The sequence below is a fragment of the Solea solea genome, chromosome 11, assembly GCF_958295425.1.
Source record: "Solea solea chromosome 11, fSolSol10.1, whole genome shotgun sequence".
NCBI classification, from domain to species: Eukaryota; Metazoa; Chordata; class Actinopteri; order Pleuronectiformes; family Soleidae; genus Solea; species Solea solea.
This window is the reverse complement of record NC_081144.1, coordinates 9,177,505-9,192,367: the sequence shown is the minus strand read 5'-3', so window position 1 is coordinate 9,192,367 and position 14,863 is coordinate 9,177,505. Positions and strand designations below refer to the sequence as shown.

The window sequence follows — 14,863 nt, the reverse complement described above, 5'->3', positions numbered from 1 at the left end:
ATATTATTTCATTGTGAAAACCAGAACAATGAAATACAAACTGAAATACAAATATGTTTTGTAATAAGTTTTCTGTCACAAAAACGAGATCCAAAGTCTTCAAAAGTCCTAGTGTCATCAGCAACACTATAATGCCAGTCCTGTGTTAGTGTTTTCTACTAAACTAAGGACTGTGTTGCAGTCCTGAAGTCTGTAATCAACCTAAAACCTTATGCCTAACATTGATATCTGCACCTTTCACATTTTTAACCTTATAAATATATATGATTTACTGTATTTTCTGGCATTTTCATACTATCCTTAGAGACAGAACACGTACAATTATGACTCTTTCGTGTCCCGTACAAATCTTTGTGTTACTATTTAATTGCACCAGGAACCAAACAAAGTCCAAACAACATTTGCCATAAAAATACAATGGAATTTTAGAGGTCAAGGGTTTATTATCTTTTGGATGATGAAAAAAACCATGATGAAATGCATTAATGCAAGTGTTTTTTCTATACTTGCAACTGATTTATTCATGAATAGCTCTATAGATGGTGTTTGTCCTTCCAGTAGAAAGTAAAAATCCCATAACAAACCACACCTAAAGGTCATCTGCATCAGAATACCTAACATGTGTAGGACCTGATGTTTCAAACCTTGATTTGAGCTGAAAAAAACCCCCCTGTCCTTTCCAGGCTTTAGACGACTGCTATTAATTTGCTCTGTGGTCAGAATGGAGCAGAACAGACTTGTTCCTACTGAGCAGTGCCGTGATGCACATTAGTTCTGACAGCAGGCCTCCTGTCAGGCCTCTCTGCCCATCGTTCCACCCCCTCCCAAGCCCAGGGCGTTCACACAGTTACATGCATTGTCCTGGGATGAACTGCAGCAGCGTGGTGCTCAAGCAGGTCTTGCAGTGTTTCCAGTCGTTGCATTCATTTCTACAGGTCGTTTAATAAGAATCCACCGAATTGCCTATAATTATACGTAGAAACATTTCACCAGTCCTTGTGAGATTTAATGTCAATGGCTTTATTTCACATAACAAGTCTTTGTTGTCATAGTCTCATAATTACAACTGTTACCTTTGAATGGAGAATGGGTGTCTTTTCATTACGAGTTCTATGAAAACATTAATTTCAAGACGATGTAGATAAGCATTTTGTCCCATTAGAACTTTGTGATCAACGGTATATGTTATGTTTAGGAATGAACACAAGCTCGTCATACCAGCAATACTTGTGGGGAAAATGTCCCACTGCAGCTTAATTTAAAACAATCCTCAGGAGGAAAAACACTGACAATGGACCACATGCTTTAACTGCACAGGCAACGCCTCCCCTTTTCACCTTTATTGTCACAGCAATATCTGTGATCACACTTATTAAAGAGGGTGAAACAAAAAGAGTGTGTCTCATTGATTACAAAGGAGCAGTGTGAGTTATGCCTCGGGGGGGCTGTGCCTCGTCACTTCACGGTGGGTGAATGGTGGGTCTGAGACTTTTAGCGAGTTGAGACACATCCTTCCAAAGACTGCACACAGTGCCATCGATCAAAGAAATGACACCATAAAAAATTTAAAGAAGGTTTGATGTCTAGCTTTTCCTGAAATGTACAATTCCTTAGATCACATTACACATCTTGAATCCCTAAACTCTTGTGGTCTCTAAAAATATAAATTAGGATTTCATTTTTGATGTCTGACAGAGTTACAAATGATGCCCAACACTATAAGGTCACTTTTCTTTGAACACGTAGATGAGTAAGGTTTACAGTATTTGCTTGCGCATGACCACACCCAACACAGTGAAGTGACATGTGTTAACACCTTCCCAGCTCACAAGTATAGCGCATGAAAACAAATTGGATGTCATTGTAAAAGAATGTCATATTCAGCTAACTCGACGGGCGACATACTTTTACAGTTGTTGCAGATGTGAAGCTCGATTGGGTCTTTATTTGTTTTTTCACGAGTCGACTGATGAGGGGGCAGACAAACATATTTATTGTCTTCAAGATAACTGAGGTTACACAGACAGGCACACATGTAGGCAAACAAAAGCATGATATCAATTGCACACATGCCAAACACGGATGACAAACGCCACACAACTTCATTTAAGTCACTTGACACAAAGTGCTGCTATCAAATTAAAAGCTATTTGGCTGCAAGTTATGAAGACAGTGACGTACGACCTGGACATATTTCCATAACAACGCCTCAGCTGCATTTGTTTGCGTGCTTACAACAAGTCATTCAGAGCACTATAAAGATTGTGATTTTCTGTATGGGCCCAAATGTGACTGATATGATACCAGAGGTGTGTTAGCGCTTTAATCCACACATGGGTTATGTAGATTTAATCTATTTCTAGTACAATTTGTTAAATTAACCCACTCCTGTCATTTGAAATGTATCCCTTTGGTCACTTTATTCCAGTATGATTTGATATCAACACAATCCTAATCATAGCACAATCAAAGAACCTATATGAGAATATGGTTTTAAATGTTTCAGACAAGTTAATAACTAAAAGCAAAGCGTGGGTCCGTGTATTGCATAAGCCCATTGTGTTAGATTGCGAGATCAGAAAAAAAAGGCATATCAAATGTCTATAGAAAAGGTCTCACACTCATATTGCAATACTTTCCAAGACATTTATATGACCAAAAAAATAAAATATATATACATGTATCTGAACAACCTCATTCCAAACTAGTTCTTCCACCTGCTCTGACAACAGTTTTCACCTGCTTTCACCCACTAAGGTTTCCATTCACATTTAAACATCTATGCTGTAACAAAAAAAAACAATAACGCAGTTAAAGTAATTCAAGGGAATGAAGGGGGTGATGAGAGAACGAGTGAGATAAAGTAAGAGTATCTCTCTGTACAGGGAAACTTCAGTGTTGTTTTATTTGGCCTTCTCTGCTGTAACAGTGATAGACTCTGTCTGGACTCCGGCATCTGTAGAATGGCGTTTTTGACCCTGAAATTGAAATGGAGAAAGTAGAAAAAAATGTCACGTGGGAAGCAGCTCCTAACTTGGAGTTTCCCATTTTCTCATTTATCATATCACTAAACTTCATTGCTTGCGATCCTGCATGAAATGTGTGTGTTTAGTGTGTTACTATTATCTTTACCCTCAGGGCAAAGTCAACTTTATTGACTGTAAAGCATTCAAATCAAACTGTGCTGGTTTTCAGGAAGTGTAACATGATAAACACTGCACTGTGAGATGGGGGACCTACGCCTTTAATCGATTGGTGAGTTGCTGCTGCCATCTTGTGGGGGATGATGCAACAACATCTAATTTCATTATTCAGTATTTTAAAAAAAATAAACCCCCAATAATGACTGTATTAATATACATAGAGCTGTGACCATTGATATCTGTGAAGAAAGTCATGCTAATCCTTACCAGGAATTTAAACAACTGATGGACTGAGTTCCTCTTCTCCTTTTTGGGAATGTTGGCTACATCCTCTCCAGCCTGGGATCCCACTGAGGCCTGTTTGTTTTCTACCTCTGATGACTTGGCCACTGGTTTGGGTTCCTCCTTGATTTTAACCGCCTGTGCAGCCTCTGTTGCCACAGGCGGGGCAGCTGCGGCCTCCTTCTTAGGCTCAGCGGCCTAGAAATATTGAGGTACAAAAGAGAGCATGCTGTATTACAATTCAGGAACAACAGAGAATCATAAAAATATCCTGCACGAGTCACTTCTGTCATCTCAGAGTCACATGACGTGAGTCTGAGGTGATATTTGATGAGACATTAAGGTGTTCATGGATCCTGAATCCGAAGGGTCCAGTGACTACAACATTATTAGTGATGATCACAGAGGCACTGATGTGTTTAAAGGTAAAAAACGAGCAGGTATTAATAATTAAGGGTTAGTAACATGTCTCTTCTTAAGTTTATTTATTACTCCAGTAGTTTTTCTGAGGCGCTTCACCGCCAGGATATTTGTGGTCATGAGGCATAACAGTACTTCAAATTCACCCCGCGTTACTTTTGTTTAGTAATCCGTCCTCATTCCATCCATGCTCGGAGATTTTCAAAGTCTTATAAAAAATTAATTGAGCAGGTTCTTACTTTTGGCTTGAAGAGAGAAAAGAAGGATACTGTTGGAGCTGTATTCTTTTCTTCCTGAACAGGTGGTGGTGGTTCGGGCTTTGCAGCAGCCTCCAGAGTGCCAGTTTTTGAGGGATCCACTTTCTTTTATCAAAAAAAAAAGTGAAAATAAAGATCATAAGTTATTGATAAATTAAAGGCGTGACCCTTCCTGAAGCTGACAGAGTGAGAGCAGGATCTGCCACCTGCAAGTGAAAGAAGAGGTAGAACGGGAGGAAATGTCTGAGATCAGAGCAGAGAGGAGACAGCAAAATCAGATAGCATCAGATCCAGTCCCTGTAAGAATAAAGAACCCCACAACATCATGCACACAAAAAAGAAAATATATAAAAAATGGTGGTTTCTATCTCTAGGTTTCAGAGATTGTCTTACTTCAAAGGAATAGTTTGACATTTGGGAAATACTTGCACAGTAAGAGAAGAGCTATGGTGCCACTCTCATTATCTATCTGAGGCTATATCCAGCTGCAGGTTAAATTATCTTAGCATAAAGACAGAAAGAAGGAAGGAATGGGATCTGAGCTCTGTCCATAGAGAGGAAACCCTACAAGCAAAAAATGGAAGGAAAACCAATAAGTATAATTCCCAACAAGTTGTTAATTTACCTCTGCAGACTGTGGTTCTCCATCTACCATCTGCAGGGAAGGAAAAGTTATTTGTTTCCCCCATCGATTCAAATGCTGTATGAAATTAATGTGATCTTACAAATGGAAAAATAATCATACTAATAATCAAGTCATCAAAAATAGTGCAAATGCCACATTTTTACTAAAATGAAAGGGAAGATCATTCTTGGTACAATTTATTCTGTGTCACATCTGTAACAACATCATGTCAGAGGTGCCTGCTGAGTGAAGACAATGAAATGTTAATATTCACGAGCACTTCTCACTGATTTACCTGTGCCTCATTCTCTGCTGTCTCTGGAGGTACAACCTTGTTTTCACCCCGAGCAAATGAAAATGAATTAAAATATGCAATGAAAAAAAAAATAATAAACATGGTGAGGTGATATATTCAGATGAACAGAAGATTATGCCTCCTAAAGAACTCTTCTCTGATTTACCTGGACGTCTACTGCCTCTGGTTCCACCACAGGCTCCTCCTGCAGAGTAAAACTGCCTGATTAATCTGAACCAGTGCAAATTTAAATAAATTCAAATGCTGTAATTTACCAGGCAGTACGTCTGTTGTGTAACACGCACATTATGTGTTGTTAATACCTATAATAATTCAGTTCATAGCACAGACCTGCAGGTGAGAGATTAATAATCCTACAGGTACATTCACACACACACACACACACACACACACAAACCAGAATTCATTACGTTCCCTGAATACAGATGAGAAGAGCAAGCAGACTCTCCAGTTTACCTCTCCTGGCTCTACCTCTGCTTCTTCTGCAGCCTGTGGTGTCTCCTTGGCTGACTGCAGGACAGCAGAGGAGTTGGTTTTGTTAGTAACAGTCAACAAGACAAAAAGATATTAATGCCCATGAAAATTCCACTGTCAAATTAATATTGATAAAAATAAATGGTATAGACTGTTGTGTTAATTATAGAGGTGATGGTTGGGGAAGGGGGCAAAGTGGTTGGTGTAGCGGTTAGCACTCTTGCCTTTGAAACAAGGGCATTGCATGTTCTCCTCATGTGTGGCTTTCTCCCACAGTCAATATGGGGATTAGGTAAATTGGAAGTTCTAAGTTGACCGTGAGAGTGGATGTTTGTTTGTCTCTATATGTGGCCCTGTAATGGACTGGCGATCTGTCCAGGTTGTACCCCGTCTATCGCCCTATGCCAGCTGAGATTGGTACAGCACCCTTGTGACCCCATGTGGAGGATAAAGCAGTAGAAAATGGATGGATGGATGGATGGAAGGATGGATGGATGGCTGGGGAAGTAGCTGTTTAAAATAAACGAGTCACCATGTGCCCCTTTGGTGATGGGAATATGATTTTCCCATGCAGAAAAGTGGACTGTGATAGAAACAGCAGTGTTAATTTGGGACAATTTCCTGGGGGAAACATTTTGTGAGTATATGAAACCTCATTCTCAAAGATTAAATTCAAAACAAGCCTGGTACGCTTTACACAATTGCTGTTCCAATTTATAAAGCACACATTGTTCAGTTTCTGCCACCTCCAGGGAAAAAAAACATGTTTAGTACCAGTATGAGCCACTGCTGCAGATTTGTCCAAGGCTTTGGCATCCCTTACTGAAGCAACCTAGCCATTAGATGCCTTGACACATATACAGTATGTCAAGCACCTCAAAATCACATACAGCATGGTTCACACTGTGTTATAATCTGTGGACACCACACTCTCTCAAAGCCTATATCAAACCCTTATTCAAAATAACAACATTATCTCCATGGTTTATTTACCTTCGAGCGAAAGAATCTGCTCAGAGAATCTTTGGCTGATTTTCCTTGCTTTGCAGCGGCTTTTGGTTCTTCTTTTGGAGAGGGTTTTACGGGTTTTACAGCTGGGTCTCCTTTGATTTCCATTTTTGGTGGCTCTGGAGGAGGTGGTGGTGGGATAGACATTCCTTTGGGCGCTGCAGGAGGTTCAGATATTTGTGCAACCTATTCAAGAGGTAGAGAGGATGGTGAAGTATGGGTTCGCTGAAGAAACTGCTCACACCATAATTTAAGTGCAAATGCATTTCATGCAGATTAGTGGTGGATTAAAATGTATGACTTTGAATCAAATCAGGATCTGTTATATGAATGAAAACAAATACTAGGCTTTATGCTCACAGTAGTGTCTGCTGCTGGTTGGGGCTCCTGGGATTATGTGGCAACAGAAAAAGCAAGCAGTTAGAGAGATGAAGTCAAACTGAAGAAAACAAAAACCTGCTCTGCCTCTTGTCGATAATAAACCCTAACATTATTGAAAAATGATTGGATTTGGAAAGAGAGATAAATCCCTTGAAGCATGATATTAATAAGCAACCAAATGTAATGTGTGGCATTGCTTCAGGAACATCTGTTTACCTGATCCTTTTTGGCATCTGGAGTTGCTGTTTCCTTTTTGGATGTTTTAGTAGGAGTCACCTGTGCAGAAAAGGGAAGCACATGTCACTGCCCGGGGTCATTTAATTTTGCTACACAAAAAAGAGGAAACATTTTATGTAAGTTAATGCTACTGGCAGTAAAATGTTGATGTTGATATAGTTGATGCGACTGAAACACAAAAAGAATTATTTAGATAAAACACAAGTCTTTTATGAATGCAGACACAGGCCTTAATGATCAGTTTTACTGCAGCACACTGAACGCACTCTGAGGTTTCTGACAGAGCACGTACAGTACATGCACTGTCATCGTGACTGCCATTGTGCTGCGGAGATGGCGTAGGCCTGCCCTCGCTCTTTCTTCACAAGTCTCGACTTCCATCCGCACAAGCTTCCCTTGTGAGCTCACAGTATGGGCTGAACAATAGGCCACATTCCCGCATGTTCAAAGACTTGATTAGCATGGGGCTAGGGCAATGGTAAACTCTTTAAAACGGCATGAATCCCAAAGCATGATGAAGACGATTACAATAGTTGCTTGTTGTAGGGTTTCTATAAGGCAGTGTCATCATGGCCGAGCGAGTTATGGATGCCTTCAAACATCCCTTTTCCATGCATCTCAACTCCCAATCGAGGGAATCACAAATAAACAAATAAACATGAAACACATCTTCACTGTTTAACTTATTTTCCAATTCATCAGGCTAATTACTAAATGTCTTGTCTTCAGTGGCTTTAAACCTTTAGAAGATAATTAGAGCAAGAGATTAATTTCATTTTTGTTGTATGAGCAGCTGTTTGCCTTCAGTGATAGCGGAGGATAACAAGTTTGGATTTTTTTTTTCTCCCTTTTTCTTTGAATACAGCTATTTAACAGTTTATTTTCCCAAGCTGTCTAAATTCACAAGATAATTAATTTAAAACATCAACAGCACAAAAACACACTCTTAATTTCTAGAACTGTGTCACTTACTAGTGTTTTGAAGAAGTTCATAACTGAATTATTTTCCTCCTCTGGGTTCTCCTCAGGTTGACTGTTCCCGTTGTCAGTTTCAAGGTTTTCCTCCGCTTGACCTGGTTCTGGAGTCACACTTTCTGGTTCCGTTAATGATTCTGAGTCTTGCTTTAGGTTAGCTGTTTCCTATACACCATCACAAAGAATCAGCCTTTGAGAAGTATGTTAGTGCAGCAGAGCTGATATGCAAGCAGTGAGTGTCTTAATCGCAGCATTGAGATGGGAGCACAATTCCAACCATGCCTCTGCCTACTCGGTGCATTGTCAACAATCACCCTTTTATTAATGTGTGTATCCAACCCCTCACTCATTGATATTCAACAATGTGTGAGAGTTATGCCCTGAGAAATATCAGCTATGTCCTTACGGTGAATATATTTGAACTATAGAACAGGCTTGGTTGTCTTTTATTTATTTATTTTTTTTTTTACTTAATAATTGAAATGTTATATTCAAAATCCATTTATTCAAAAACATTTTAAAATGTTTCAATAAAAGAAAGGATTATATACGACAATACAAATACAGAGAAAGTAAATTATTTTATTGAAAAAAATTGTCACTTTTTTTACAGTATGAACTGTGTGTTAATGACATACATACAGACAAAGGTACTTTGTATATTACAGGACACTTATTGTAAGTTTTTCTACAATCCAGTTTGTAATTGCTACCACAAACCAAAACAGCTCATGCGCTCACTAATGATGAAGACCAATATTTTTCAAAACAAAACAACATTTGGAAATTGGCCTTCAACATTTATTCACTGCTCTGTCTTTGGAGCCACATGGACAGTAACGGTAACACTGTATCCCAGTGGAAACATATCTAAATTATCAAGCCTAAATAAGGAGTTCTCAACAACTGATGTACAGGCTGACTGCAGCCTATCACATAAAGCTTCCACGGGCAGGTTTGTAACAGTAACACTATCTATGGTCTCATTCTCTACAGTCTCTTCTTTTTCACCGATCTGTGGTCCGACCTTCTCTGAAGTCACAAGGTGGCATTCAGCTTCTTCTGCAATGGGGTCTTCTACAATGGTCTCAAGAATAGCCTCAACAGACTCTCCCTCAGGCTCATCTAAGGTTACAGAGTTATCTTCAAGCAAAGCATCATCAGAATTGCCCGTTTGACACATGTTCTGTTCTGTAACTGCATCATCATTTGTCTCAAGGATTATCACTAGATTATAACTGTCCATTGTTGATTCGTCCTCTACAATCTGTTCATTTGCAGCGATCTCTGGTCCAACTTTGTCTGAGGTTGGAAGGTCACATTCAGCCTCTTCTTCAGTGAGTTCTTCAACAACAGCCTCGAGGATGACCTCAAGAGAATCTGACACCGGTCCATCGAAAGTTGAAGCAGGCTCATCTAAGGTTACAGAGTTCTCTTCAAGCGAAGCATCGTCATTATTGCCTGATTGACACATGTTCTGTTCTGTAACTGCATCATCCTTTGTCTCAAGGATTATCACTAGATTACAACTGTCCATTGTTGATTCGTCCTCTACAATCTGTTCATTTGCAGCGATCTCTGGTACAACTTTGTCTGAGGTTGCAAGGTCACATTCAGCCTCTTCTTCAGTGAGTTCTTCATCAACAGCCTCGAGGATGACCTCAAGAGAATCTGACACCGGTCTATCGAAAGTTGAAGCATCACTATCTTCTGATTCTTCATCAATTTCCGCTGTCAGTTCTTCAGTGGATTCTTCAGAAATGGCAACTCCTGTGACTTCTTCTGTGCATGTCTCTTTGGCAGCAGTATCTTCTTCAAGATTTTCTGGCACTGCTTCAAATTCATTTGATAAAACCTCTACCGCTTCTTCGACCATCTCTTCAGTGACTTCATCCACAGGATCTTCTGGAAGTGTAAGGGTTACTATTTGTCCCACACAGAGTGGCACAAAAAACGTTGAAGTGAAAACCTCTTCTTCCAGAGAGCTGTCATCATCTCCCACAGGCTCCTGTGAAGTGGCACCACAGCATTCAAGTTCTTGAGAAAGGACATCAATTGTTGCCTCGAATTTCACCTCATCACTTTCACTGACAACAGCAGGACTTAGATCTGATTCTTCGACTGTTTCTTGTCCTACATCAGAAATAGCTTCATCTTCAATCTCATTCTCGTTTGATGTGATAATATGATGAGTGGACCCAAGAGAATCATTTAAGCTCGTTGGAAGTTCATTAGAAGATACTTCTACAATCAAAATGTTCTCTTCTTCAGAGCAGACACCATACTTCTCTGAAGTCTCATCGTCATTCACAGTGCTGAGCGAGTCCTGTTCATCTATTTCTGGTGCATCATCAATTGGTACTGTGTCATCAGTGTTGAGCTCTTCATTGGCTGAATCCTCCGTAATTAAAATCTCTGTCTCAGTAAGGGTGGGATGTTCTTCTGCAGGAGTGTCCTGGTTTGTGGGTGTAGGACTTGGCTCCTTGCCTGCAAGCTCAGAGATTGTTTCTGTCACCAAAGTCATCAACTCTTCGTCGAGGGAAGAAACACCATTTTCTTCCTCAGACTCGTGGGAGACGACATCAGGCTCAGGTTCAGTGCTTTCAATCAATGCCACATCAGCTGACATGTCTCCAGCTTCCTCACAGTTGTCCTCCATAATTACTTCATCTATCCTTGGCTCTGACGTGTCTATAACAATGTAGTCATTGGATTCAGAAAAAGCAGCAAAAACAAGCTCAACACAATCTGTGACCACTTTAGGAAGGCTTGACACAATGTCCTTGGTGTTATTTTCTTCTGCGTCCATTTCCTCTGTAATGGATTTGATTTGGTTGGATTCTGGTCCCGTTGCTATTCCTGGCTCAGCCTCCACTGGACCCTCTTCCGTGGGATTGCAGTGGCTGATTTCAAAATGATCAGAAACCTCCGCCCACTTCTCTGGGATGACCACTTTGTACATAATCCCAGCTGTTTGGTTCTCTGAGGGTTCCACATTTGCAATCTCTTCTACAGCCTCCTCTGCAATTATGACAGCAGGTGTTTCCAGTGAATCCTCCTTTCCCACTGGGTCTTCAGAATTAACATTTGCATCCTCACAGTCACTTGTTTGCGTTGAAATATCGACCTCATTTTGTCTGTCTGTTTGAGTGGATGTTTCGGCTCTGTAATGTGGACATTCTATCTCCTCTTGCTGCTCAATGATGATCCCGGCGGCAGCTTCCTCTCCACTTGCGGTCAACTCCTTTATCATGAAAATCAACATTCACATTCATGTTTAGATAAAGGACATTTGGTTTGTTGTTTCCCGGATACATAGGACAACCATGCTCTTAATCACAACGAGTGCAATGCTGAAAAGTGACCCGAAAAAATACAAACATGTCTACACTGCAATACAACATGACCCCTTCTTTAAAAAACTGTGTCAGTGAGTTGTTGATTGAAATATATGGATTTTGATGGTTGTTGTGGGATGTGCTAAACTGCAATATATTATTATAAGTATTGGCCATTTTGTACTACTGCATCATAATCTAGTGTGTACAATATATTTTAATTGGACATGCTTTGTTGGATAAAATAAAAATAATCCCCACTAGTATCTGTTTCAGTCAAAATGTCTTGCATTGCATAGATGTTTGTATTTTGTGGTCTCTCAGTCATGAAAGTGTTTTGTGGTCTCATGTTAGATTGGTTAATGAAGCAGTTAAAAGAAAATTTGATTAAAAGAGAAATTAAAAGGAGATTATTGAGAAAATATAAATCTGAGTGAGTTCAAGATATTTGGGGAGATGATAACATAATGAGTGTTTTTTATGTTTTTGTCAACAAATCCCATGAAAAGTCTCTGGCACAATTTGAGTACATTGATAATATCAATGTGTTCTTATCAAAAAGGGAATGTTTAAATGTGTAAACTTTTAATTTTTAAATAATTTGCTAAAACCGCTGGGCTCTTTGACTCAGAGCAAAGGTATTTCACAGAGAAAGAGCTGTGTATTGGTTGGGGATTGACTGCAAATAAACGACAATATCACCAAGTGTCTTTGATGTTTTCATGGGATTAATGAAAAAATTGAGAATACCATCTTTGAACATTGACACAGAAAGTCTACTCACCGGCTGTGCTTCAACGGCAGGACTTACATCCGTTTCATCTTCATTCGTCGTCTCTTTTTGTTGTGGTGGAGTCACGTCTTTCTTTTTAAACATTTTGCCAAAAAGGGATTTACTTTTCTTGACCTCTTCCTTTGGGATGGTGAGTTCTGGTATTTCAGAAATAGGTTGGGCCTCAGTGGGTTCACTGTCTGATTCCACTACCACAAAATCAGGCTCAGGTGCCTCAACCTCTCCGTGGACTGTCTTCCCACCATTCACTGTAAAAAAGAAGAATTGGCGTTTAAAAAAATGTGTATGCCATATTTTAAAATACTGTATAGAAAACCATTAATTCTATTAATACACAAACTAAACTCTAGGAACCATTTCTAGTATTATAATTTTCCTTAAATGATTTTATCTTGTCAAAATGTGACTGCTCTGTAATTTAAAAGTGATGAAATAATTAATTGTTCACCAGTTCATTTGTAAGAAACCTCAAATAAGTTCAGCACAACATTAAGGTCAAGTATTATCTATTCGTGCAATGCCCTGTCTCCTCGGAGTAAACATGGGCTTGTCAAATCGGGGTAGTAACATCTTTAACTCCGGCACCAACATGAGCCCTTAGACAAACTCAAACACCAGTGGGAATGTTACAGTATTATTGTCACTAACACTAGCCACACTATGAGCGTTCAAATAGTTGTTCCTTGTTAATGTCTTGAGACTACGCCTATATTGGAAAACTGCAGACACAAATCCAGAAGGGAGTTACTGTGTTTGCAGAGTATTAGGAGTCCAAAGGACTAACTCAACATGAACATGCACGAATCGTCTGATTTCATCTGTCACAAACTGATTAAAGATATATATATATATATATATATATATATATATATATATATATAATATTTTTTTTTCCCATTAAGCAAGACACACTTAAACAGGATATTCTTTCCTGAAATACTGTACCATTTATAGAAAATATTTTTATTAAGACTCTACATTTCTGTTTTTATTTTTTTAAGAGATATGAAACTCTAATTTATAGATTTTGTTTGTTTGTTGTTGTTGTTGTTGTTGTTTTTACTATAAACTATAAAGACAAAGACAGAGAATATCCCTTACCATCAACCTCCAGTCCATTAAATGTCATGTTTGCTGAGACACCATTCACTGATCCATTTTCATGCTTCTCGGGAAGTTTTCCATTCTAAGAAGAAGAAGATGATGATGATACAGAAACTTAAGAAAGCAATAGTTGGGAATCACTGACTCAGCATTTCCCACAAATAGATGAAAAATAAATAAACACTAAACAACAAATGGTCTGCAGTTCACCAATGTATACAAACAAAGCACAGACTGACAACTGAACAATACACATGTCCGCAATTATTCAACCAGACAAGCCACAAATCTTTATCCTCATTACGTAAAACACCTAAAAGTCAGTTTTCAATAAAAATCATGGCGTGAGCTCGTAGAATCAAAACTAGTAGATTATTTCCTGCGTATAAAGGAAACTAAGAAAATGCTCTGGTCTAAAAATTAAAAATGTCTGTACAATATTGATCACTACCTCAGGAAACAATGGTGTATCTTTTGATCATAGTTTGTATTCCTGTTTTTTTTTTGTATTGCACAATCCCATCGTTGTGAATAAATACATTTAAAACTCAGTGGTTAAACATTTCCATTTTCCCCCATGTTTTCTTACCACAGCAAATGTATAGATATTACAGATGTAGCACCACTTTACCTGGGTTGGCTCTTTGTTATTTGATTGCTCGTTTCCCATTTCTTTTCCAGTTCAGTCCAAAAGCGTTCAGCTCAAATTCAGCTGAAACATATTATATATAACAAAGAGGAAAAATCAGAAACATAGCTTTGTTACAGTGACAAGCAAATAAATACAACATATCTTGACTATCCGCTTTTCTGTAACTGAATCAGATGTTAAGGTCTTAAACTCAGTATTATCAAAATGTCTTACCGTCTCTGCAAGTCAAGCAAGTGATATCCTCCTGAAGAAAAACTGGTGTGTCTCTTTTAGAGAGTTGCTCCTTCCCAACTGTGTATGTAGGCTTTTGTTAACAGGCTATTTTATGTGTGCTTTAAATGGGTGGGACGTTTTTAAGTAATCAATTGGATTTGGTTCAGTGGAAAGCCCATCATTTCACACCTGATGTGCTTTGATAAAATAACCTGATTAGTTCATAATATTCTTTTCTAGAATCACCTGACATTCCCCTGACAAGATCAGAGTGATGTATACTCAATAAAGCACAGCATATAATAAGTTGTTACTTCTATGCTTTGTTGACACATGTAGCTGGAAGTAGCAGGATGTGTAATAAGGATATTAGTCTGGCATACTTTCACACTGCCAAAACAAAAACAAATGTGTGAAATTACAACCCTATTTCCTTAACCTAATTATTATATAATATTGTTATTTAACTTTATTAATACTTTGGTTTGTTTTGAAATTCACATGTAGATGTATTTTTACTTAACCAAAAGGAAAACAAGTTACTTAAACTATTGGATTACTTTAGTATTATTGGATAAAAAAAAACATAAAAGAGGCCTTCTGAGTGGCAAAGACCAAGAATGTGCTCTATAATCATTAATCAAG

General features: G+C 38.6%; 1 protein-coding gene across 8 annotated transcripts; it reads right to left on the bottom strand.

Moving 5' to 3' along the window:
• Positions 1–1,925: 1,925 nt before the first annotated feature.
• On the bottom strand, positions 1,926–14,519 carry bcas1 (brain enriched myelin associated protein 1). Of its 8 annotated transcripts, XM_058644222.1 has the most exons (15): positions 14,219–14,502; positions 13,985–14,065; positions 13,351–13,435; positions 12,241–12,497; positions 8,116–8,283; positions 7,123–7,182; positions 6,886–6,912; positions 6,511–6,711; positions 5,500–5,553; positions 5,189–5,227; positions 5,023–5,058; positions 4,728–4,757; positions 4,085–4,207; positions 3,411–3,623; positions 1,926–2,978 (listed from the first exon to the last, which is right to left on the bottom strand). In XM_058644222.1, the coding sequence occupies exons 2-15, from the start codon at positions 14,021–14,023 to the stop codon at positions 2,904–2,906; spliced, it is 1,407 nt and encodes a 468-aa protein (XP_058500205.1). In that variant the 5' UTR covers positions 14,024–14,065; positions 14,219–14,502; the 3' UTR covers positions 1,926–2,903. The 8 variants fall into 8 exon arrangements, with proteins under 8 accessions (XP_058500205.1, XP_058500206.1, XP_058500207.1 ...); XM_058644223.1 differs by lacking the exon at positions 6,886–6,912 and having other exon boundaries at positions 14,219–14,519; XM_058644224.1 differs by lacking the exon at positions 5,023–5,058 and having other exon boundaries at positions 14,219–14,495.
• Positions 14,520–14,863: the final 344 nt, after the last annotated feature.

Excerpts from the sequence above, each read along its gene's own strand:
- bcas1 (XM_058644222.1), bottom strand. The coding sequence starts at position 14,023 with ATGGGAAACGAGCAATCAAATAACAAAGAGCCAACCCAG. Across the intron at positions 7,183-8,115 it reads TGAACTTCTTCAAAACACTA|GTGACTCCTACTAAAACATC; the intron begins GTAAGTGACACA and ends TTTTCTGCACAG. Across the intron at positions 2,979-3,410 it reads ATCAGTTGTTTAAATTCCTG|GGTCAAAAACGCCATTCTAC; the intron begins GTAAGGATTAGC and ends TTTCAATTTCAG.